At 41.2% G+C, this 24,490-nt stretch overlaps 1 protein-coding gene across 2 annotated transcripts; it reads right to left on the bottom strand.

Annotated features, from left to right (window-relative positions):
- Positions 1-64: 64 nt before the first annotated feature.
- Positions 65-24,385, bottom strand: LOC111568791 (synaptophysin-like). Of its 2 annotated transcripts, none has more exons than XM_055012842.1 (8): positions 24,290-24,385; positions 18,189-18,254; positions 14,571-14,695; positions 11,077-11,275; positions 10,802-10,999; positions 8,866-9,081; positions 3,689-3,769; positions 65-2,539 (listed from the first exon to the last, which is right to left on the bottom strand). In XM_055012842.1, the coding sequence occupies exons 1-7, from the start codon at positions 24,380-24,382 to the stop codon at positions 3,704-3,706; spliced, it is 963 nt and encodes a 320-aa protein (XP_054868817.1). In that variant the 5' UTR covers positions 24,383-24,385; the 3' UTR covers positions 65-2,539; positions 3,689-3,703. The 2 variants fall into 2 exon arrangements, with proteins under 2 accessions (XP_054868817.1, XP_023126366.1); XM_023270598.3 differs by lacking the exon at positions 24,290-24,385 and adding an exon at positions 23,888-23,980.
- Positions 24,386-24,490: the final 105 nt, after the last annotated feature.

The raw sequence follows: 24,490 nt of genomic DNA, 5'->3' as shown, positions 1-24,490 counted from the left end.
ATCCATTAACATTTATTCGTGTTCATTCACGCTGTCATTAATTAGAAATGCATTCAGACTGGGACAGTTTTTTGTTGTTTATTGAAACTTTGCACTGAATAAACATGGGATGCTGGGGGGTCTCCATAGCAACAAGTTACACACATCATCATTGTCATCAACACTGTCAACACCGTCGTCATGGTTACAGATGCTGAGCAAGATACATAGAAAGGTAGAGCACAGAGGCCGAGAGGAGAACCACAGAGAACAAAGAAATAAGAAAAAAGAGGATGAAAGATGACAAAACAAATTCAAAAGAGCATGTGTTAGAGAGAGAAGAAGAATAGACAGGTAATGACCAATCACACACACACACACACACCTGTACAGGTAACAGGCAGAATCACACTGATCATCAGGTACTGAACAACACGAGCAGAAAACACGTCAACATGCGAGGAAGATACCAACGCTAAAACAGCTTCACTGTCCAGAAAAACATCCCAGAAGAAAAAGAGCAGGAAGTTACTGATGCAGAAAACATCCCAGAAGAAGAGTTTTTTTTCAGACCTTCCCAGAAAGACTTTTTGATTGGCTGAGAGTTGAAGACACACAACAACAATCTGACCCAAACATCCGTCTTGACATTGAAACTGAAGGTTTTATTTTATTTTACATGAAGGTGGCCAATTTGTTTCCAGTTGTTTAGTTAATCTAATGTTAACCACTGACATGAAAATGTAGCTAACAGACTGCAGGAACCTACATTTTAACAGACACAGTTTGATGATTTAGTTTTATCCATTTTGTCCTAAACTTGATAAGGCCTGCTAAGCTGTGTTGGCTAATGCAGTCTTCAGTTGACAAAAGATGAGTTCATTTGAATGTTAGTGGCTAGCATAATTCAGGAAATCTAATAATTATATAACATAATTCAGGAAATGTCAGGGCAGCTGGACAAAGCCTTGCTAAGTTCACTAACACTCACTAACCACAGTGACTACAGAAGATAAGCGTAAATTTCCACCTCATTTAATTATAGATGTGACTCGTTTTGTTGAAGTAGCCCAGCCATATTTAAAATGATTTTAATGAAGTTATTTATTTAACTCAATCATTCTAAATGATAAATAAATGTATTAATTATCAGCAGGTGAATATTTTATGTGTCTACGCCCAGCTCACGTTAGGATTGAAATGTAAAATTTACTATGTTGCTTCTAGGAACATTTGTTGTCTTTGCTTCATTTCTGACTGGAATTAATTTCAGCTCAACTTAGTTTTATTTCTAAAGCACCACAGTTAGCTCAGGGCACTTCTCGTAGTTATTCAAAGAAACTCAACTAATTTGAAGTTTCTTTTTGATTCCCTCTGAGCAGCAACAGTGGGAGAAAAAGTCCCTTCAATAAAGAGAATATTCCAGAAGAACCAGGCTCAGAGACAGCAGACATCTGCCTCCACCAGTCGGGGTGAGGGTAAAGGTGGAGAACAGATCGGGATCTGATAACTTTCTTTAATAGTTGGTTTCTGCCTGTTTTCTGCATCTGGTGATTTTTTTCTTTTCTTTTTACAGTTTTATTGTGTTAGTTTTGCTGCATTTTTAAATGTTATTCTGGTAGTAAATCCAAAAGCCGGATTGTAGTCTGAACTTGTGGATCATTAGTCTATCAGCCTTACCATCAAGTGTACGCTATACAGTATATAGAGAGTACCAACTATATACTATATATATACTACAGTATTGTTCATTAAGTCAGTGCCCTGAGATGACTTCTGTTGTGAATTGATGTTTCATAAATAAAGTTCAGTTGAAGTGAACTCAGTTTTGACCAGATGTGCTGCAGGTTTTATTATTATTATTATTATTATTATTATTATTATTACTATTATTATTGGGTGTAAATGTTGGGATGAATCAGTAGAAATGAGTTTCTGATAAAGGTTCAGATGGATGTTGGATGGATGTTGGTGCAGCAGGAATGGAACAGACACAGACTGGAATGACCAGGAGCCATTTTGGATCCAGTTTCCACCTGGCATCACTGTGAAGCTGCGGTCCAGAGTGACATCACTTCCTGTCTGGATATTTACATGCAGCAAGACATAGGGCAGATGGCGAGGAGGTGATGCCACACTGGATCTGGTTTGAATGTGATTTGCTGTAAACCCAGAATGAACAGCTTCACGGCCTGCAGGTGTGAGAAGGGGTGGGGCTTATAATAGGAAGCAAGAAGAAACAGTTGAGTCTATATTATATATTTGTTCAAAGTGATATCTATACAACACAAACATACACTCTCTCCACACATTATGTACTTTAATATGAATTACTCTTATCAACATGAATTTAGAGGGTTTCTGTTTGTCAGCGTTGTTGTTTGTTGTTTTGGTGGTTTATTCAAGTTGTGGCTTTGTTATTTATAACTCTGTTTTTAATCATTGTAGTGAACATCTAACCCTCCCTCACCCACCCCACCCACTAGCTCTGCTGACTGACAGGAGTGGTGCATTGTGGGTAGGTTGCAGACGACCCACAGTTGGTTCATTCCGATGCTTCCTGTGAAAGAAAAACAAACATGAATTTATCAGAATCATCAAGAAAATATGGATAAATAAATATATTTGATCATGTCTTTGAAAACAAAGATGTTTGATTTACAAAGTTGATTCAAGAAAGTGCATCATATGAACACAACATCTGTAACACTATAAAGTTATTAAACGACTTCCTGTGCAGGAGCAGCAGCGCCCCCTGGAGGCCTCTACAACCTCTACTTATTGGTCTATTAGTTACATCCATCCATCCATTATCTATACACCGCTTAATCCTCACTAGGGTCGCGGGGGGTGCTGGAGCCTATCCCAGCTGACTCGGGCGAAGGCAGGGGACACCCTCGACAGGTCGCCAGTCTGTCGCAGGGCTACATATATAGACAAACAAGCACTCTCACATTCACACCTACGGGCAATTTAGAATAATCAATTAACCTCAGCATATTTTTGGACTGTGGGAGGAAGCCGGAGTACCCAGAGAGAACCCACGCATGCACAGGGAGAACATGCAAACTCCATGCAGAAAGATCCCGGGAAAGCCGGGACGCGAACCAGGGATCTTCTCGCTGCAAGGCGAAAGTGCTAACCACTACGCCACTGTGCAGCCCTCTATTAGTTACACAGAAAGAAAAATGTATGTATCAGATTATAGAAAAGTATTATTACAGGCAAAAACATTGTTTTTCATGATTTCAGAGATATTTTGCTTTAATGAAGATACACTTTTAGGAGTTTATTGTGCTTTCATAGTAAAAAAATAACTGTCTTGATGTCAGTTCATTTGCTTCCATGGTGATATGGTATCTGTTGGTTAACAAAGCTAACTGATCCACAACACAGGAGGTTTTCCTTCTAGTGACCCAGAAATCTTCAGCAGCTTTTCCACAAACCAAACATCACAGTTCTAATTCTGTCTCGTCTCTCATGGCTGCTTATAGAACAGTTCTTTGAAAAAGGAATGCAGAAAATATGTACTTTTTGTGGTTGTTGACTGTTTTCTGATTTGTGAAGTGATAGAAAACAAAACTCCTTCTTCCAAAGTCGGTGATTTTAATATGAACAAAATTTAACAAGAAAGTTGAAGCTGGATTTTTGTAATGTTGATATTTCTGTTATGGAAGTGAGTGACTGGAACATCTGCCTTTGGGCTCACCTGTTTGGTGTCAGCTCACATCTGATTGGAAAAGGAGGTGGGCGCCCCCTGCTGGCCGTAGCCCTGACTGTAGTCTGCATCCTGCAGGACACAAGCAACACAAGTCTTATTTTTGATTATCAAGTCATCTGCTGACTATTTTTTATCGAATAACTTTCTGAACTCCAATCTTTACTGGGTATTTTTTGCCCCTGAGGGAAATTCTCAGGTCTGAATGCAGATGAAATTTTCTAAATTTAGTCAAAATATTTTCCAGAGCTTGTTTTTGGGTCCTAAATAACAAATAAATTTTGAACTAAATCTCAGATGAGGCAGCAAAATATTTCTAAATTCAGTTTTCAGACAGTTCTCTACTTAAAAATTGCGAGGTTGTCTCCATACTATAAGTGTTGTGAATTGGCACTATATATATAAAAAAAATATCAGAAATGACATGGACCGACCCAGTGCCTTCAGTGCAGTCTGACAGAACGGCAGAAACAAAAAAGCTTGTTATTTTCAAAAAGAATGTAAAAAAAAAAAAAACACAAAAAAAACAAAACAAGAAACAACATGTTGATATGTAACATCATAGTAGCTAAAACACTAAATGATGCAGAGGAAATGTGAGCTGTGACGTTCTTGGAACCTCAGTTTGTTGTTGAAGGTTTGAAGTCTTTAGAAGCAGCTCTGCTAGCAGTTTTCATTTCTTTCCAGCATTTGTGCTAAGCTAAGCTAATGCATTCCTTTTTAGGATCTGATTTTTTTTTGTAATTCTTTATTTTTCTTAAGTGGAGCAGAACATAGAGTACATTATACATACAGTGTTTCAATTAGTATCCACTTTTTTTGTTTTGTAAACTAAGATAATAAAATAAAATAGAATATAAAAGAAAAGAGAAAAGAAAAAAAACAAAGTGCAAAAACTTAGAACAGATTGAGAGAGATAGAACATTGTGCACAATGAAATTTCAGAAGTAAGAAAACATAACATGAATCACTAAGCTTAATAGTCCAAATAGATCATGTGATCTCAACAAAGTCTGCTTGAATTAATTTTACATGTCTGACCCAGTTTCTCCATAATTTTACAAATAGTTTCTTTTAAAGTCTGATTGAAAATGTTATTGACTCCATGATATATACCTCTTTTACTATATTTGTCCACTCTGATATAGTGGGGGGCTCAGGAAGCAGCCACCGCCTTGTAATGGCTTTTTTAGCTCCTGCTGTCAAAATTAGAAAAAGGTATTTATTTATTGAGCTGTGTAATTTGTTATAGTTTCCCATAAATACTGTGGAAAACTGAAAAGGAAAATTATTTACCCTGAATATGCTAATTAATTCTTTGTGTAAGTCAAGCCAGAAGGACTGTAACTTTGGGCATTCCCAAAAAATATGCCAATGTCCAGCCTCCTGGGCCCCACACCGTCTCCAACAGCAAGCTGAACCTGTACCAAAGTGAGCTGATTGCTTTGGAGTTATAAAAAAGCGCATGAGGCATTTCCAGTTAAATTCTCGCCATTTTTGCGAATTCGAACATTTCCACTGTAATTTACAAATGTCCAACCAGTCTTCATTTGTAATTTGAAAGTGACCTTCGTTCTCCCATTTCTCTTTAATATAATGTGTTGAGTGTGGCTGCTTTGACAAAAGCCCTTTGTAAAATCTACCGATCATCCCTTTGATTAGAGTATTTTTATAAGCCTTCAAAAAAATATTCAATACTGGATCGTGTAAATCTGTTTTGGGGACAATATTATGTAAAAAGTAATTTCGCAACTGAAGATATCTAAAAAAGTCAGAATTACAGAGCTGATATTGGTTTTTCAAGCTTTCGAAGTCCTTCATTTGTCCGTTGTGCGTAAGTGAAAAAAAGGTTGTCACACCCTTTGGAATCCAAAGTTTAAAAGAGTTGTCAATTAGGTTTGGTTTGAACCCAGGGTCAAAGGCACACCATTGTATTATCTGCAGTTTGTCATCTAGATTATATTCCCTTTTTATTTTGCCCCATATTTTTAATTGGCTAATTATCCATGGGTTTTGAATTGTGTTGATATATTTATCTAAATTTGTGTAAGCCAAGACAGCCGACATTGGGGGTTCTTTGATTATGGAGAGCTCTATTTCTTTCCATCTAGCATGATAATTTGGTGAACACACATAAACAAGGGGCTTTATTTGGGCAGCATAGAAATATCCTATTAAGTATGGTAGACCCATGCCCCCCTCTTCTTTTGGGAGTTGTAGTGTTTTATATTTGACCCTGGGTCTTCTGCCTTGCCAGATAAATCTGGAAATAATTTTATCGATTTTTGAAAACTCTTTTTGAGAGATTTCCACAGGAAGTGCTTGGAATAGAAATAAGTACCTTGGGAGAAGGTTCATTTTCACACAGTCAATTCTGTGGCTCAGGCTGAGAAAAGAGACAGAATTCCACCTTCCAATGTCATTTTTAATTCTTGTTAATAAGGGGCCATAATTTAATTCTGCTGATAGAGAAAGGTCCTTTGGCAAGTGGATACCTAAATACTTCAGGGATTGTTGATTCCATTTAAAGGGAAATTTCTCCACTAATTGTTTTGGTGGGGAATAGTTGAATGTCAAGAGCTGAGTCTTTTGTATGTTTAGTTTGTAACCGGAGTATCTGCCAAAATTATGTAAAATATTCATTAGTTCTGGAAGTGTGTTAGTGGGTTCTGATACATAGACTAAAACATCATCAGCATATAAAGCAGCTTTATGTTCAACTCCGTTTATTGAGATACCCTTAATGCTTTCTGCCTGTCTTAACCATTGTGCAAGTGGTTCTATATATATTGAAAACAGGAGAGGGGAAAGAGGGCAGCCCTGCCTCAAACCTCTTTGCAGTGTAATGGGATCTGACAAATGTCCATTAATTTTAATTTTAGCAGTTGGTTGTGTATATAGTGTACGGATGACTTGAACAAAATTATTATGCACCTCCAGGCGACTCAAAACCTTAAATAAAAAGGCCCAACTCACTGAATCAAAAGCTTTTTCAGCGTCTAGACTCACCAGAAGAGCCTCTAATTTATTTTGTTGAATGTGATTGAGAATATGTAAGGAGCGCCTAATGTTATCATGAGTTTGCCTCTGCAGAACAAAACCAGTTTGATCGGCGTGTATGAGAAATGGGAGTAAATTCTCTAATCTTTTTGCAAGGATGGCTGTAAATAATTTATAATCGACATTTAACACAGAAATAGGTCTATAAGACCCGCATTCTAACTTATCCTTTCCCTCTTTTGGGATAATTGAGATGACTGCTTCTTTCCATGAGGGTGGCATCAATGAATTTTTAAGAACAGAATTAAAAGTTTTTAAAAGAATTGGTACTAATTCTTTTTGGAATGTTTTGTACCAGTCTGAAGGAAATCCATCTGGACCAGGTGTCTTGTTGGCTTTAAGCCTGGAGATGGCGCTGTTAACTTCCTTCTCTGTTATCTCAGCAGTCAACCTATTATTGTCCTCTATTGATAATTTAGGTAAATTAAGGGAACCAAGAAAGGTCTCTATTTTTAAATCATTTTCTAAAGGTGGTTGTGTATATAAACTTTTATAGTATTTTACAAATGCTCCTTGTAATTCCTCTTTATTATAAAGAACATTGCCTGAATCTGGGTCTTTAATTTTATAAATTGTACTATCTGCCCTTTCTTTTTGCAATCGTCTAGCCAAGATTTTTGCTGCTTTGGGTCCGGCCTCATAATATTTTTGCTTTACAAAGACCATTTTCTTTTCGACATCTTGTGTATACATCAAATTTATTTCATTCCGTACTTTCTTAATCTCATTCAATAAATCACGGGACTGTTTATTTTTATGTTGGAGTTCTAAATCTTTTAGTTTCCTGTTCAGGTCTAAACGTCTTAATTGTTTTTTTTTCTTATCAAACGCACACCACGATATTATTTTCCCCCGAACTACTGCTTTCAAAGTATCCCAAACAAAAGAGGAATCCACCTCTCCTGTGTCATTAATTTCCAGAAACTGTATAATGTCATTTCTCACCTGAGCCACAAAACAAGGGTTGTTTAAAGCACTTGTGTTGAGTTTCCATAGAGTGTTATGCCAAGTGTCCTCAATACGTAAAGTGCAAATCACAGGAGCATGGTCAGACAGATCAATAGAACCAATATCACAATTGGTAATCCTGTGGCGATCTCTCTTGAACACAAAAAAATAGTCTATTCGTGAGTATGTGTCGTGTGGGTGTGAGTAGAAGGTATAATCTCGACTTGAAGGGTAAAAATCTCTCCAGAGGTCTAATATACCCAATTCTGTTATTAGATGATTCACCTTCTTATGTATAGCCGTTGTAGTTACATTTTTTGATGTGTCTAGGTCTGGATTAAGATGAATGTTCCAGTCACCCCCACAAATAACTAATCCTGGCGCTCCGACCATTAAATCAAACACCTTTCTGTAAAAGAAAAAGTCACTCCCGGGTGGCGCGTAAACATTACAAATGGTTATTATTTGATTATTAATCTTTCCCGAGACTAGAATGTATTTTCCTTCCTTATCAGACTGCTCTGAAATATATTCAAATGGTATTTTGTGTGATATTAATATTACAACACCTCTTCTGCGGCCATTTTTATATGAGGAGTAATACGCTCTAGTATAACCCATTCTTTTAAGCTTCTCATGTTCTGATACAGAGAGGTGCGTCTCCTGTAACAATACAATTTGAGCATCTTCGCGCTTTAACTTTGACAATATTTTACTTCTTTTGACTGGATTAGAGATGCCCTTCACATTAAAAGAGGTTATCTTAATGTCCTGTGTGTTCATGTCTTGATACAAAGTAGAATGTGCACAAAAAAAATCTCTCCCATAGAACGAGTAATGAACAAAACATTGAAATCAAATAAAAATGAAAAACCGAAATGTCATTCCAAGGTTGAGGCTCAAAAAGGGGAGCCCTGTATGGCCTTAAGATGTTTAGGTCCAAATAGGGAAAAATCTCACCTCTAAGAGGGAGGGCCCTAAAAGGATCTGATTTTAAGTTGATGAAATTTCTAGATGTGTGAAGCTCAGAGAAAAATGAACATCTTACATGTCTAATGACATCGGTCATTTTTAAACAGTAATCCAAACCAGCAAATCACAGCCCTTCTGCTGAACTCCTCCCCTTTAGAAATTACCTAAGCAGCAGTTGGTCAGCTCACCTGGTTGTATCCTTGCTGGCTGTAGTCAGGCTGGTAGCCTCCCTGGTTGCTGGTGTATGGGTCTTGTTCATACGCCCCCTGTTGGCCGTAGGCATCTGGGGCAGCAGGTTTAGGCTGAGGAGGCGGAGCCCGCATGAAGGGTGCAATGATGCCGGTCTCCTTAAAGACGAACCACAGGTTTCCAGCCCACAGCACCAGGTTAATGAAGCCAAATGCCTGTGAGACAACGTGATGACTGTTGTTCATCTCATCAACATGCTGTATTCCTCTCTAATGTTTCTAAACAAACATCCTTTAAAAATTCAGATGTAATATGAGACTCACTCATGTTCAGGGCAACCAAAAAGATACCTACAGAGAATGCCTCTTGGAAAGTGAGGACGTCTGTTTGGAAAGTGGGGCGTTCATTAACGTGATGCCACAGTGAGCAGGTGGACATCACCAAGAGGAAACACAGCAAACACACCACTACTATAAACAACAGGACCAACCTCATCCCAGCCTGCTGAATCTCTGCCTGAACACCACTTACTTCCAGTGCAAACTCTAGCCGCAGGTTCAGATGTGTGGACAACGCCTGGGTCAGAATCAAAGCCCAGAAGTAGAAGCCTTCACAGAGCATCAGATGCAACAGCAAGTTCACTAGGGAAGGTGTAAGTAGTAACAAAGTGCCTTTTTGGACGAAACCTCAACACTGAAGTCTACAGAAAACCTAAAACACAGACCAATATCTACTGTTTGATTTCCACCACCCACTGGAACATCAGCAGATTTTGTCAGAACCTTAAACCACTGGGCCGAAAATGTTCAGAGGCAGAAGGAAATGAGAAGGAACCCACTCACATTAGGAAAGCACTGAAGAATCGTGGTTCCTCCCAACTGGATAATAGGGCTAGTGCTATGGTTGGCCCTAACCCTGCTGCTACTGAAAGATTAGCATCACAGCAAGCATAGACTAACAGGAGGAACAACATCATGATTCCATATGTAGCTGGAGTATCTGAGAAACTATAGACAAACCCAACATACCAGCAACACTCTGAGACACAAACTGGTACATCCTGAAGACAAAACACCAATCAGAGGCTGAGGAGTGATGTATCTGCAGACTTTCATACAGGAGAACAAACTACCGGAGAGCCAGTTTCTCTGGACCACATTCAGCATCCAGCTACATTTGAAGTATCAGAGACACTCTGAAGACAGTAAAGTCCCATGCTGGACCGAAAAGAAGGGTTGAGAGAAGAATGAAGGAAAACATCTGACTGGAACAGCATCTTTAAACAGAGGAGGATCTACAGCTCCACCTGAGTTCCATCATCGTTGACATCATGGCAGATTCATTCATTATGGAAGCTGGTAGCTCTACGACCATTACTGCTGCTGTTACTGTTGGACCACCTGGTTTCACAACCATTCACACCTGGAGACAGGTGTCCTGGATCATCTATGGCCATGTGAACTGGAGCATCTGGGATGAGAGGTGAAACGTCTTCAAGAACCTAAAGGAGAAGTCCAGTTGCTTTCTGCTGAAGCTTGTAGGAGCTGCTTCACTTGGGGGTATTTTTGATTTATTTAGTTTTAGTAGCACCCACGACCCTAATGAGGACCAAGCGGTGAATAGATGATGGATGGATGAATAGTTTTAGTAGCTCTTGTTCGACTGCTTGTGTTTAAGACTGGGCCCAACACTATCGTCACAATATCTAAGAAACACAATGACAATGTAAACTCCAAAGTGCAGTGCAAGGGTAATGTTCTCTAGTGAGTTCATGTATTGTTTTGTTTCTTTATGGTGGAAATACCTTTAATAATAAAAAGCAAAACCAGTTGACAGTTCCAAATATAATGGAAAACACCTGGCTCGGTAGTACTTGGAGCTCATACTTCATATTTTAGAGTTAAAAAAATTAACACTCTGATGAGACAGTCTTACCACGGAGGTGTTGAGTCCGGACATGACCGGGTCATGGACTTCACGGCAGCTGTTCGCTGTGCGTTCCGGATCACAGGCAGGGATCATCGTAATGACATTGTCGGGGTCAGTGGCCGTCTTTACGTCGGACAGACCTTTGGCCCAGGCAGCCGAACTCACCAGCCACATGAAGGTAAACACTCCGGTCACTCCAAGGTCCTGAAGCAACAACACACAGCATGTTAGGGAGGAACATTTCCCAGAATGCAGCTTGGCGTTAAGGTGGCTGCACTTACGATCAGCGGGCCCTTGTTGTTCTCCTTGTACTTTTCAAAGAAGAAGATGTAGATGCTGAGAGCCGCCATAGAATAGAGGAAGGCAAAGACGCCGATAGTGACAAAAAACTCAGCGGAGGAGGAGTAGTCACCAACGAGGAAGAAGCGCTTCTTGTTCCCATCCTTACAGGTGGGTGCGTTAAAGTACACCTGGTGAAGTCTGACAGGAAGAGTTGAGTTGTGAGAGCATCTCAACACCTGTTAACTGTCAGGTAAGAAGGACAGGAACCTGCTACAAGCACACACGTGAACTGAATTGTTGGTACCCCTCAATTAATGTAAGAAAAATCCACAATGGTCACAGAAATAAGTTGAATCTGACAAAAGTAATAATAAGTAAAAATTCTATGAAAATTAATCAATGAAAATCCGACATTGCTTTTGAACTGTGGTTCAACAGAATTATTTTAAAAAATAAACTCATGAAACAGGCCTGGACAAAAATGATGGTACCCCTAGAAAAGACTGAAAATAATGTGACCATAGGGACATGTTCAATCAAGGGCCGTTTCTCAACTCTAAGTACGCAAGTTCGTACTCGCGTACTTGGCGAGAACGGACTTGCGAGAACGCGAGAACACATCAAGGCTAAAGTGCATTTGGAATACCAGCGTACTTGATGACGTCACCGCCTCGGTTCATCCATAGACAGTCTATGGGTTCAGCTGCTTCAGTTATTTTTACCGTGAAAAACAACCAAATGGAACAGAAATAATAACACAGCCTTGCATGTTCAAGTTTTAATATTAAAACAATTACTGTATATATATATATTCAGGGTTGTGAGATTGTCATAAATCTTTTTTTTTAATGTTGTAGAGCCGCTGTTTTATTGACAGCTGTAGTTTGTGATGAACTGAACCGTCTCATTCTCAGTTCTATCAGTGGATCCACTAAAACTTTTCAGAAACTCATTGCTGAAAAAATATTAAACCTTCACAAGGACACCTCCTAAACAGGGTTGGATGGTTTAGTTTTATTATTAACATTAATAAAATACATTAGTCTACGTTCTACATCCAGAGCTGCTGTTTGTCCTCCAACATCCAGAGGTTTATAGTCTGACAGATACACAAACATCACTACACTTTAATGTGATCACCAGGACTTCTGTATGCTGAACATCACTGATTAATGGGAGAATATTTCATGTCAACTACTGTACTCAGAACCTGAATACAGGTGAGCTCTTCTTCTGCCTGTCAGGTAATAAAACAGAAACCTTTTCAAACATCAGCAACATCTGATCAAACAATTCTGATGTTAGAGGAACATTTACTTCTGGCTTCAACAATTCATTTTTTGAACACAGTTGAATAATATTTAATTGCAAAATGCTTCAATACAATTCAGCATTTTCTATCCTTCAGTTTTCATGAACAGCATCATGCTGGTCCAGATGCTGAAGATGGAGCTGCTGATGTTCTGTCTGTGGAGTCTCCCAGCAGTCAGTGAGGATCCGGGTTTCTTCAGATGTCCCTGGAATAAAATATTGCTTAAATGTTATTTTTACTGCACAGTAACAGTCATAAGAATAGAACAAAGTTGTACTACAGGTAATGAAGACAGACAATAATTCAGAAGAACACAGTCAGCGATCGCGTAAAACAAGAACAATATTATGTTATGAATATTAACTTTAACTTCTTTCAAGCCCATTTTTCTCTGAACAGTGAAAAAATACACCACGAGGCCAAAGTGTGACCATTAGATGATCACAAAACTACTTATATCCCTGTTTAACAGCTATAGAACCGTCAGAGAACCACTATAGAACCGCTATTGAACCGTCAGAGCCAGCGGCAGATTTCTAAAAGTCTTGCCGATATCAGGCTGCTCTCTGACCGGCCGCTCATAGCCGTCTAACCTGGACGGTCACATCTCTGAAACTGTTGGAGTAAAGTTTTAATCAGGCATTATCTGGATAAACTGACCACATATTTGATGTTTACACAACTACTTTCTCGCCTGAAATCATCGGAAAACTACATTTTGTATCATAATAACAGTAGTATTCCCAAAAAAACTTGTTACCTATGTAAGTTTCCTCCTCGGTCTTACCCGCTGGTCGGCGCGAAATGCATTATGGGTTATTTGGCCGCCCTAAGTTCACACAATTCTGGTCCGATGCAGTCTCGATAAATGTGGGCGGAGCCAGAACAAGGCACATCATCTCTATGTTCACAGACGCAAAAATGAAGCATATGAAGAAAAGAACACTGTCCCTACTGTGGAACATGGAGGAGGTTCTGTTATGTTCTGGGGCTGCTTTGCTGCATCTGGTACAGGGTGTCTGGAATCTGTGCAGGTACAATGAAATCTCATGACTATCAAGGTATTCTAGAGAGAAATGTGCTGCCCAGTGTCAGAAAGCTTGGTCTCAGTCACAGGTCATGGGTCTTGCAACAGGATAATGAGCCAAAACACACAGCTAAAAACAGCCAAGAATGGCTAAGAGGAAAACATTGGATTATTCTGAAGTGGCCTCTATGAGCCCTGATCTAAATCCTATTGAACATCTGTGGAAGGAGCTGAAACATGGCGTCTGGAGAAGGAACCTTCAAACCTGAGACAACTGGAGCAGTCTGCTGATGAGGAGTGGACCAGAATACCTGCTGAGAGGTGCAGAAGTCTCACTGACAGTTACACAAATGGTTTGATTGCAGTGATTGCCTCAAAAGGTTGTACAACAAAATATTAAGTTAAGGGTACCATCATTTTTGTCCAGGCCTGTTTCAAGAGTTTATTTTTTAACATAATTCTGTTGAACCACGGTTCAAAAGCAACATCTGATTTTCATTGGTTAATTTTCATAGAATTTTTATTTATTATTACTTTGTCAGATTCAAATTATTTCTGTGACCATTGTGGGTTTATCCAGCAAGATCGTGAGCCTAAACACTCCTTAAAGCTTTGACTGGGAGACCAAAGACGACAAAGGGGTGTTGACTGTCCAATTTAAGTCTTTACTAAAATTCTTCAGCTGATATTTTAATTCATAAAGAAGCAGTTTGAATTCATGGGCAACAGCAGTTGACATTAAAGGATCATTTCAGCCTGACCAAGTGAACACATTTCAGGAAGCTTCTCTGCATTTATCTCTGTAGCCGGGCAGCATTTGTTTTCTTTCTTCTTTCAGAAGACTTCACTATTTGATCAATATGAAATGAGTAACAACAAAAAAGTGAAAGTTCTAGTGTTAAAGTTTTTCTTTCATAACTAATGTGTAGTGATTTTTTGATTTTTATTCTTGTGTGTTCTTTAGACCTATTTGTGTGTAAAGCTTTAACACACATCGTATTAGCAGATTTTATCCAGTAGCTGTGATATTTCACATTTATGATACCTATGTTTCATAAAACCACGATAAAATGTTTGTATTGGAAAATCTTGCAAAAAAAAGAACTTCAAAAAGTCAAAGTTTCAGTGTTTGCAAAGATGATTTGTGTTCTGACCTGAATGGATACTCAAACTCCACGTCTATACTCAGATCACTGTCTGTTCGGTTCTGACACTCCACCGCCATCCGGAACATCCCAGAATAACTGCCGCAGGTGGAGAAGGCAAAGATGGCAAAGAACTGGAGGAGGAAGAACAACTAAAACAGTCAGTAACAGTGCAGAGATTATTTAAGGATCCTTCTGGCTAATTTCAGCCTCCAAAAAAAATCAGTTTTTTTGAAAAATAGTTGGAGCGTGCACCTTTTGTTCCCATTTACACTTATTTGTGTTTTCAGTTGCTGTTTTCTGTTGGTTCACATGTTAACACAGATCAGTATGTCAGTTACCACATGTAGATCTCCAGTTCTCTAAATGTCTGTTACTGATTTCTGTGTTTCCTTTCAGTCAGACTAACTTGTTTTATCCTGAATTTCTGCATTAGACGAGGAGAAATTAGTGTGACTCATGTTGAGAAACAACAGATGAACAGAGAAAACACAGCGGGATGAAAAAATACCACGATCATCTGTTTATGTGATAACATCCTATGAGGCATTTCAGGCTTTTCGTCGTGGATTCTGCAACATACAAAATGGTTGTTGGTGGAGGTTTGTGAGGAAGCCTGTAGACTACTCCAGGCTTTGGCTTTTTAGTTAATAAATTATTTATTCTACACATAACTCTGCTAAAACAAACTATAAAAGATCAATCAATCATAATGCATCACCAGTGTAATTATGATTTATTCTTCATGCCAGGTTCTCAGGAAGCTGCTCTGAGTGTGACTTCAATCAGATGAGGTGTTCGCTCCTGCAGGAAGATGACTCATCCTCACGTCTATCTTTAGTGTGAAGCTGGAATCAAACCCACACTGGCTCCGCCCACCTCTAATGCTGACTTAGCAGGCATCAGTAATGTCGTTCAGATTTGTTGATTTTAGTGATTTAATGGCATTTGAAAAGTTCACAACATAGACGTCTCCAAACGCTGGGTTTGGTTCCTGGTGATGTTCTACCAGACCCATATTGCTGATGTCTGCACTTCCTGCTGCTTCTTGGAGCATTTTCCCCTCAGTTCTGTCTTCAGCAATTGAAATGCAGCTGAACTGGATTCAGGTCAGGTGACTGACTCGGCCTCTGCAGAACCTTCCACTTCTTTGCCTTAAGAAATTCTTTTTTTTTTGGCAATTTGCTTCAAGTCGTCGTCCATCTGCATCGTGAAGAACCGTCCAATGAGCTCTGAAGAACCGTCCAATGAGCTCTGAAGAACCGTCCAATGAGCTCTGAAGAACCGTCCAATGAGCTCTGAAGCATCTGGCTGAAGATGAGCAGATAATATTTTATGAAATACTTCAGAGTTCATCCTGCTGCTTTTATCTGCATCAACATCATCAGTAAATATCAGAGAACCAGGTCCTCTGACAGCCATACATGACCACACCATGATACTACCTCCACCATGCTTCACTGATAAGGGGACCATGATGCTACCACCACCATGCTTCACTGATGAGGTCATGATACTGCCACCACCATGCTTCACTGATGAGGTCATGATGCTACCACCACCATGCTTCACTGATGAGTTGGCCATGATACTACCACCACCATGCTTCACTGATGAGTTGGCCATGATACTAGCACCACCATGCTTCACTGATGAGTTGGCCACGATACTAGCACCACCATGCTTCACTGATGAAGGGACCATGATGCTACCACCACCATGCTTCACTAATGAAGGGACCATGATGCTACCACCACCATGCTTCACTGATGAAGGGACCATGATGCTACCACCACCATGCTTCACTGATGAGGCTATGATACTACCACCACCATGCTTCACTGATGAGTTGGCCATGATACTACCACCACCATGCTTCACTGATGAGGGGACCATGACATTACCACCACCATGCTTCACTGATGAGGGAACCATGACATTACCACCACCATGCTTCACTGATGAGGGGACCATGACATTACCACCACCATGCTTCACTGATGAGTTAGCCATGATACTACCACCACCATGCTTCACTGATGAGGGGACCATGATGCTACCACCACCATGCTTCACTGATGAGGCTATGATACTACCACCACCATGCTTCACTGATGAAGGGACCATGATGCTACCACCACCATGCTTCACTGATGAGGCTATGATACTACCACCACCATGCTTCACTGATGAGTTGGCCATGATACTATCACCACCATGCTTCACTGATGAGGGGACCATGATACTACCACCGCCATGCTTCACTGATGAGTTGGCCATGATACTACCACCACCATGCTTCATTGATGAGGTAACCATGATACTACCACCACCATGCTTCACTGATGAAGGGACCATGATGCTACCACCACCATGCTTCACTGATGAGGCTATGATACTACCACCACCATGCTTCACTGATGAGTTGGCCATGATACTATCACCACCATGCTTCACTGATGAGGGGACCATGATACTACCACCGCCATGCTTCACTGATGAGTTGGCCATGATACTACCACCACCATGCTTCATTGATGAGGTAACCATGATACTACCACCACCATGCTTCACTGATGAGGGGACCATGATACTACCACCGCCATGCTTCACTGATTAGTTGGCCATGATACTACCACCACCATGCTTCACTGATAAGGGGACCATGATGCTACCACCACCATGCTTCACTGATGGCCTGGTATCTTTGGATCTTGAGCAGTTCCTTTCCTCCTCCAGACTCTTCTCTTCCCATCATTCTGGTCCATGTAGATCTTTGTCTCATGTGTCCACAGGATGTTCCAGACCTGCTCAGGCTCTTTCAGATGTTTTTGGTGAACTCTAATCTGATCTTCCTGTTTTGAGACTCACCAATGGTTTCCACCTTGTCTTGAACTCTCTGGATTCACTATGGTGAAGTCTTCTCTTAGTTGTTGACTTTTACCTCCTGGAGAGTCTCCTGGATCTGACCAGATGTTGTGAAGGGTTCTTCTTAACCAGGAAAGGATTCTTCTGTCATCCACCACTGGTTTTCTCGGTCTTCTGGGTCTTTTGGTGTTGCTGAGCTCACCAGGTCCTTCTTTCTTTTTGAGAATGATCCAAACAGTAGATTTGTCCTCACCTGATGTTCCTGCTCTCTGATGGGTTTGTTTGTTCCAGCCTAATGACGGCTTACTTCACTGACAGTGATGCTCTTTGGACTTCATATGGAGAGTTGATCTTATCAGATTCCACACTTGAAATGAACTCTAGACCTTTAATCTGCTCCTTGTAGATGAAATAATGAGGGAATAACTCACACCTGGCCATAGATCAGCTGAGCAGCCAACTGTCCAGTTACTTTTGGTCCCTTCTAAAGGTGGAGGGTTCGTCTAGAATGTGTTGTAGCTCCTCCACCGTTCACCTGATGTGGATGTAAATACTCAGATTAAAGCTGAAAGTCTGACCTTAAAGCACATCTGGATGGTTCCATATAAATCTACTGTGGTGGTGCACAGAACCCACAGGATGATAACTGAGTCAATGGCCACATATTTATGGAGCTGACTGTATGTGGGAGGAGGAACTCATGCTTCTGTGCTGTGTTTGTGGGTATTTGTGGTGCAGGTGTTGGTAAGATGAACTCACCCATTCTAAGACCTTAATGAAACCCAGAGGAACCTTCAGCACCCTGAACTGACCCTGGGCCACCAGCTGAGGACAGAAAGACACGGTTATTTTCACTTAAACAAATTCAGCAAATATAACAGATGCTGGTCCTCAGGATCACTGATACTGACAGCAAAGTGAAAATCAGAGGCAGTGGCATCAGTGATCACAAAGCAAACACAAACACACAGCATCAGTGCTGAATTAGAAGGTTTAAAGCGGCAAAGCAAAGCAGGAGGTCAGGGGACAGAGGGAGGAGCTTGGGGTTGATGGGTGGACTGATAAAACATTAGACTTTAACATTGACTGCTGTTTGTTTCCTGTTTCACAGTGAGAGTCAGCATTGTTTCTTTTAACCTTAATTCCCTGTTTATTATCGAAACCATGACAACAAAGGTCCTCCAACATGAACAAAGTCCTAATAATAATAATAATACATTTTATTTGTAAGTGCCTTTCTTGAAACCCAAGGTCACTTTACAGGAAAAACAAATACAACAGAACAGATAAAAACCATACAAAAGATTAACTGTTTGACAGATATTTTCATCTCCAGGCCATGCAACAACAATGAGACATTCTAAAAAAAACAAACCCTTAAAAAACATATTAGAAAAAGTCACAATGCCATAAACAATGAGGGAGAGATCTTAAGCTAAAGTACAGTGTGTGTGTGTGTGTGTGTGTGTGTGTGTTGTGTTTGTTATACATCAGTGTGTGTTTTAAATTGTGTTTTATTGTTTTTCTTTGTTTATTGTGAATTCTTGTGTAACTGCTGCATAACAAATTGCCCTTCAAGGGACACATAATAAAGTTGAAGTTGTAGATTTGAGCTGAGGTCAGAGTTCAGTTCTGAGTACTTGAGGAAAGAAGCTCCTCTTGAGTCCCTCCGTGTTCTCCTTGATGTTCCTCAGGTTCCAGCCACTCAAAGAGTCCATTGCTGGATGCTGTGGGTTCTCCGGAATCCTGTTTACCCTGCCCTGATCTTCTGGTGTAGCTGTCTTCCAGGTTCCCTCTGCTGACCTCAGAACCATCTGCAGGGTGTCCGGTCCAGTCGGTGCTGTTCCTGAACCACTGGGTGATATTCCCAGTCAGTGTCTCCACCACTCCATTAAAAAATGTCCTCAGCTGTCTGAGGTGATGAAGGCGCTGCCTGATGGCCGGTATTTGGACCAGACAGATCCTCAGAGATGTTCACTCCCAGGTCCTGAAGCTGCTTATCCTCTCCACAGGGACCCGTTAATCCTCAGTGTAGTTCCTCTGCTGGTTTCTTCCAAAGTCCTCCATCAGCTCCTTGGTTTTGCTGACGTTCAGCAGCAGGTTGTCCTTCTGATTTCACCATGATGGGTCCATCAGAGCCAACCTCCTCCGCATTCGTCTGATCATCATTGGTTCTGATCCGACCACAACTGTCATCAGCAGATCTCCAGTGATGTTAGAGCTCCTTTACATGACCACACGGCCATGGAAAGAAGAAGATCAGAGGGCTGAGGACTCACCTCTGGGGGCTCTGGTGTTCAGGTCTGGAGATGTGTTTACCCACTTGGACCACCTGGGTTCTAATGGACAGGAAATCCAGAATCCAGTCCCAGGGAGGTGCTCAGACCCAGACTGGACAGCTTGGAGTAGAGTTTAGAGGTGCAGTTGTCCTGAAAGCTGAACTGAAATCCACCAACAGCATCCTCACATCATCCCCTCCACCTGTCCAGGTGGGTGAGGGTGGAGACCAGAACCTGAGAGATCATCATCAGTGGATCTGTTTGGCCGGTAAGAAAACTGAAGGATTCAGGGACTCAGGGAGCAAAGACCAGATCAGCTTCCTGATTAGTCTCAGAACACTTGATGACTTCAGAGCTACTGATCACTGAAGCTGGAGAGACATTTGATGGTAGAGGACCAATAGCAGCTCTTTTAAGACAGGTGGGAACCAGTCAGTGATCAGGGAGAGGTTGGACAGAGGAGGAGTGAACACTGGAGCTGGTAGGACTTCAGCATCTTCCTGGACACCATCTGGACCTCCTGGTGCTGACTCTCCTCAGTGTTCTCCTCACATCTCCTTCTGAAACAGTGACTTCCTGTTCTGCTCTGGCAGCTAATGACCTGTTAGCCGTATTTAAAACACACACACACACCCCAACACACACACACACACACACACACACACACACACACACACACACACACACACACACACACACACACACACACACACACACACACACACACACACACACACACACACACACACACACTGGCTGTCCTCAAACTAAACCTGGTTCTGATGGAGTTTGTTTCTGTCACTGAACATCTGCTCTGGAACAATCTTTGAATTTGTTGTTTGTTTTCTGTACCAGTCCAGGATTTTCACCTCACTGCATAACGTACCTTCAGATAACTTGTGTTTTTTGTTGCTGTATAAATAAATCTGAATTGAACTGAATAAAAATGTGTCATGAAGAAGCTTTTTACATAATAAACAGACAGACAGAAATGGCATCATGTCCTGTGTTCAAACAAACAGATCAATGATTCCTGTCAGGTTTTAGTCTGTTGTGATATTTAATATTCACGTTCCACATCAGTGGGTCTCTTTCTGTCCATGACACCAGAGTCGATTAAAAGAATCAATAAACAAACCAGCAGACTGTAGCTATGCTGAGTATAAATTATTAAATATGCTTCACATCATGTGGTTATTATAGAAACATTTTTACTATAAAATCTACCAGCTGGCACATTTCAGCACGAGTGAAAGTCATTGGAATAGATTTGATATGTATCTGATACATACTTATCTATTATTATATTATATTATATTATATTATATTATATTATATTATATTATATTATATTATATTATATTATATTAAATTATATTAAATTATATTATATTATATTATATTATATTATATTATAGTATATTATATTATATTATATTATATTATATTATAACCATAAACACCAGTTAGTATTTACAGCAAGATTTCAGAACCTTCTTCCTCCTGGGTCTGGTTCTGGTTCTCCAACAGGGAAACATTGAGAGTTTTCAGGTTGAACTGCAGGCAGTGTTTCCTCAGAGAGGAGAGGAGATGAGGATGGAAACTAATTATAATTTTAACAGTTAAATATCTACTGTATGTGTAACAGCTGTGGAAACATGGCGGACATGAGGATTCCAGTTTTTTGCTTTTTTTTTTTTAACCTTTTTGTAAAATACATTTTCAAATAAACCTTTTTAAAGACATTAAACTTTTTTTTGATTTCCATCCTTCTAGCTGTGTCTTACTAACTGAATTCAGGTTCTTCTTGTTTGGCTGCAGCCTGATGAAAACTAGTTTTTCCCTCAAAACCTTCAGGTTCCTTCAGCTAGACTTCAATGATAATTCTAGTTTATTTCATCCTGTTGTCTTTCCCATTAATGTTTCTGTATTTTTCATGTTAACGTTGACTTTCCAACTCCCAAGTAGAGATTCAGGAAGCATTAGTTTTCATTCCAAAAAGCCCTGCAGTTTTCCAGAACACCAGGCTTTGTTGTCCATCTGGGATACCTGCTGCCTGTAACATTTAGCAGCTTGTAAGTTCAGCTTCTATTTGGTCATAAATGAAAGTGTTCTGTTGTTATTACAGCTGAGAGCATCATGTAGATATTCAAACCTCAGTACTGAGCTACATCTAAAGATAACAGGAGCCTCTTTAAAGAATGAAAGCTATGTAGTTCCTGTGTGACTGAGTTGAAGCCACTGGTCCTGGGATGTTACCTGGAGAACATCTGGAACACTAAATTCACCAAAAGCTGCAAAACAACCATGACGAGAAAACAACAGAATATTGTAGAAAAAATAACGGAAGACAAGAGCAGAGCTGCTCTAAGAGTGAAAAATAAAACTAAGAGCTTTTCTGTTGGTCTCCATCTTACAGCAGCTGATGAAGAGGAGGAGGAGGGAGAGGAGGAGGAAGAGGAGAAGGAGGAGGAGGAGGAGGAAGATGAGGAAGAGGAGGAGGAGGAGGAGGAAGAGGAGGAGGAAGATGAGGAAGAGGAGGAGGAAGAGGAGGAGGAAGAGGAGGAGGACGATGAGGAAGAGGAGGAGGAGGAGGAAGATGAGGAAGAGGAGGAGGAGGAGGAAGAGGAGGAAGAGGAGGAGGAGGAGGAGGAGCAGGAAGAGGAGGAGGAAGAGAAGGAGGAGGAGGAGGAAGATGAGGAAGATGAGGAAGAGGAGGAGGAAGAGGAGGAGGAGGAGGAAGAGGAAGATGAGGAAGAGGAGGAGGAGGCGGAGAAGGAGGAGGAGGAAGAGGAGGAGGAAGATGAGGAAGAGGAGGAGGAAGATGAGGAAGAGGAGGAAGAGGAGGAGGACGATGAGGAAGAGGAGGAGGAAGATGAGGAAGAGGAGGAGGAAGAGGAGGAGGAAGATGAGGAAGAGGAGGAGGAAGAGAAGGAGGAGGAGGAGGAGGAGGAGGAAGATGAGGAAGAGGAGGAGGAAGAGGAGGAGGAGGAGGAAGATAAGGAAGATTTTTATTTTATTTAACCTTTATTTAACTAGGAGAGATCCCATTGAGATTAAGAACTTCTTTTTCAACAGAGTCCTGGCCAAGATAAGCAGCAGCAAATACAAAACACAGTTATGAAACTACACAGTTAAAACACGATTAAAATACGGAGGAAAAAAAATAATAACAATAATAAGTTTACAAACAAGTTATAAAAAACACGTGCAAGTTGTGGAGATGGCCTCAAGAACTCGCAGTTTTGATTTAAAGAGGAGGAGGAGGAAGAGGAGGAGGAAGAGGAGGAAGAGGAGGAGGAGGAGGAAGAGGAGGAAGAAGAGGAGCAGGAGGAAGATGAGGAAGAGGAAGAGGAGGAAGATGAGGAAGAGGAGCAGGAGGAGGAAGAAGAGGAAGAGGAGGAGGAGCAGCTGAACTCAGGTGAACCCTCATACCATCGGGTTAAATAACGGATCAGTTCAGCAACTAAAGCGGCTCCAGTTCTACATCAGGATGAAGCAGGAAGAAGAACAACTCCTCCTCTTCATCATCATCATCATCCTCCTCCGGCTGCCATTTTACACACACACACACACACACACACACACACACACACACACACACACACACACACACACACACACACACACACACTATGTGATGAATTTGACGCACGCGCAGCTGCTGAAATATTCACGTTTACAGTGTTTTTGTTTGAGCCTTCAGGCAGCGCGAAGGGCTCCAGTTGCCCACCGACCTCCTGCAGTCCGCCTGAAAACACCGCTATCCTCCCTCCATCCTCTCCTCCATCCTCCCCTCCATCCTTCCTCCTTCCTCCATCCTCCCTCCATCCTCCCCTCCATCTCTCCTCCATCTCTCCTCCTTCCTCCATCCTCTCCTCCATCCTCCCCTCCATCCTCTCCTCCATCCTTCCTCCATCCTCTCCTCCATCCTCCCTCAACACAAACATGGATCTAGTTTCGGGTTCGGCTCGGTTGGATTCTCCGGTGCCTCCTGAAACCGAGCATCCTCCCGGAGCCGCCTCCTGCTGCCCGGACGCGGCCCGACAAACGGATGCTTCACCGGGACACAAACACCACCGAACCGCTAAACGGACCCAGCCCGAACCCAGAGAGGAAAACCGAGCCGAACCCGGAGCTAACCGGCAGAACCAAAGCTGATGTTGACGGAGTTCGTACCTGATTTACGACGTCCATCCTGCCGCCCGTCGAGAGGAGAAGATGGAGGGAGGAGGGGGGGAGGGGAGGAGACTAGACACGTCATTTATTTATTATTTACTGTTGACGCCGGAGAGTGATGCTCCGACAAACCAACAAACAATCGAACAAACAAAGAAAACGTAAATTAAAGTAATTCAGCAGATTTAAAGTACTGCTGTATAGTGAGTGGTGACGTCACGTGTTGATGATGACTGGGACCAGTAAATATTTATGTAGATATCATGTGACCCGAACAAATGAGATGCGTAAAAATCATTTATTTATATTTTCGAGCTTGAAAATGTTTACAGAAATCAGAAAGTGTTGGGTTGAAACCTGAAAATACACACGCACAGCACAGGAAGGAAAGACAGTACTCACGAGCTCAGATCTTTTACTTGCAGCAAGGGGAGATAGAGACTGTATGCACTGCTGTATGCACCGCTGTATGCACCGCTGCATCCACCGCTGCATGCACTGCTGTATGCACCGCTGCTGCAGCCTTCCTTCTCCGAAGAGTCTGTATCTCCTCTGCGTCTTTTATTTAGTTTCAAACAGTCATGTAACATGGGGCGGCATCAT

The sequence above is a fragment of the Amphiprion ocellaris genome, chromosome 8, assembly GCF_022539595.1.
Source record: "Amphiprion ocellaris isolate individual 3 ecotype Okinawa chromosome 8, ASM2253959v1, whole genome shotgun sequence".
Classification (NCBI taxonomy): domain Eukaryota; kingdom Metazoa; phylum Chordata; class Actinopteri; family Pomacentridae; genus Amphiprion; species Amphiprion ocellaris.
Note: the sequence above shows the minus strand (reverse complement) of the source record. Positions and strands in the feature narration are given on the sequence as shown.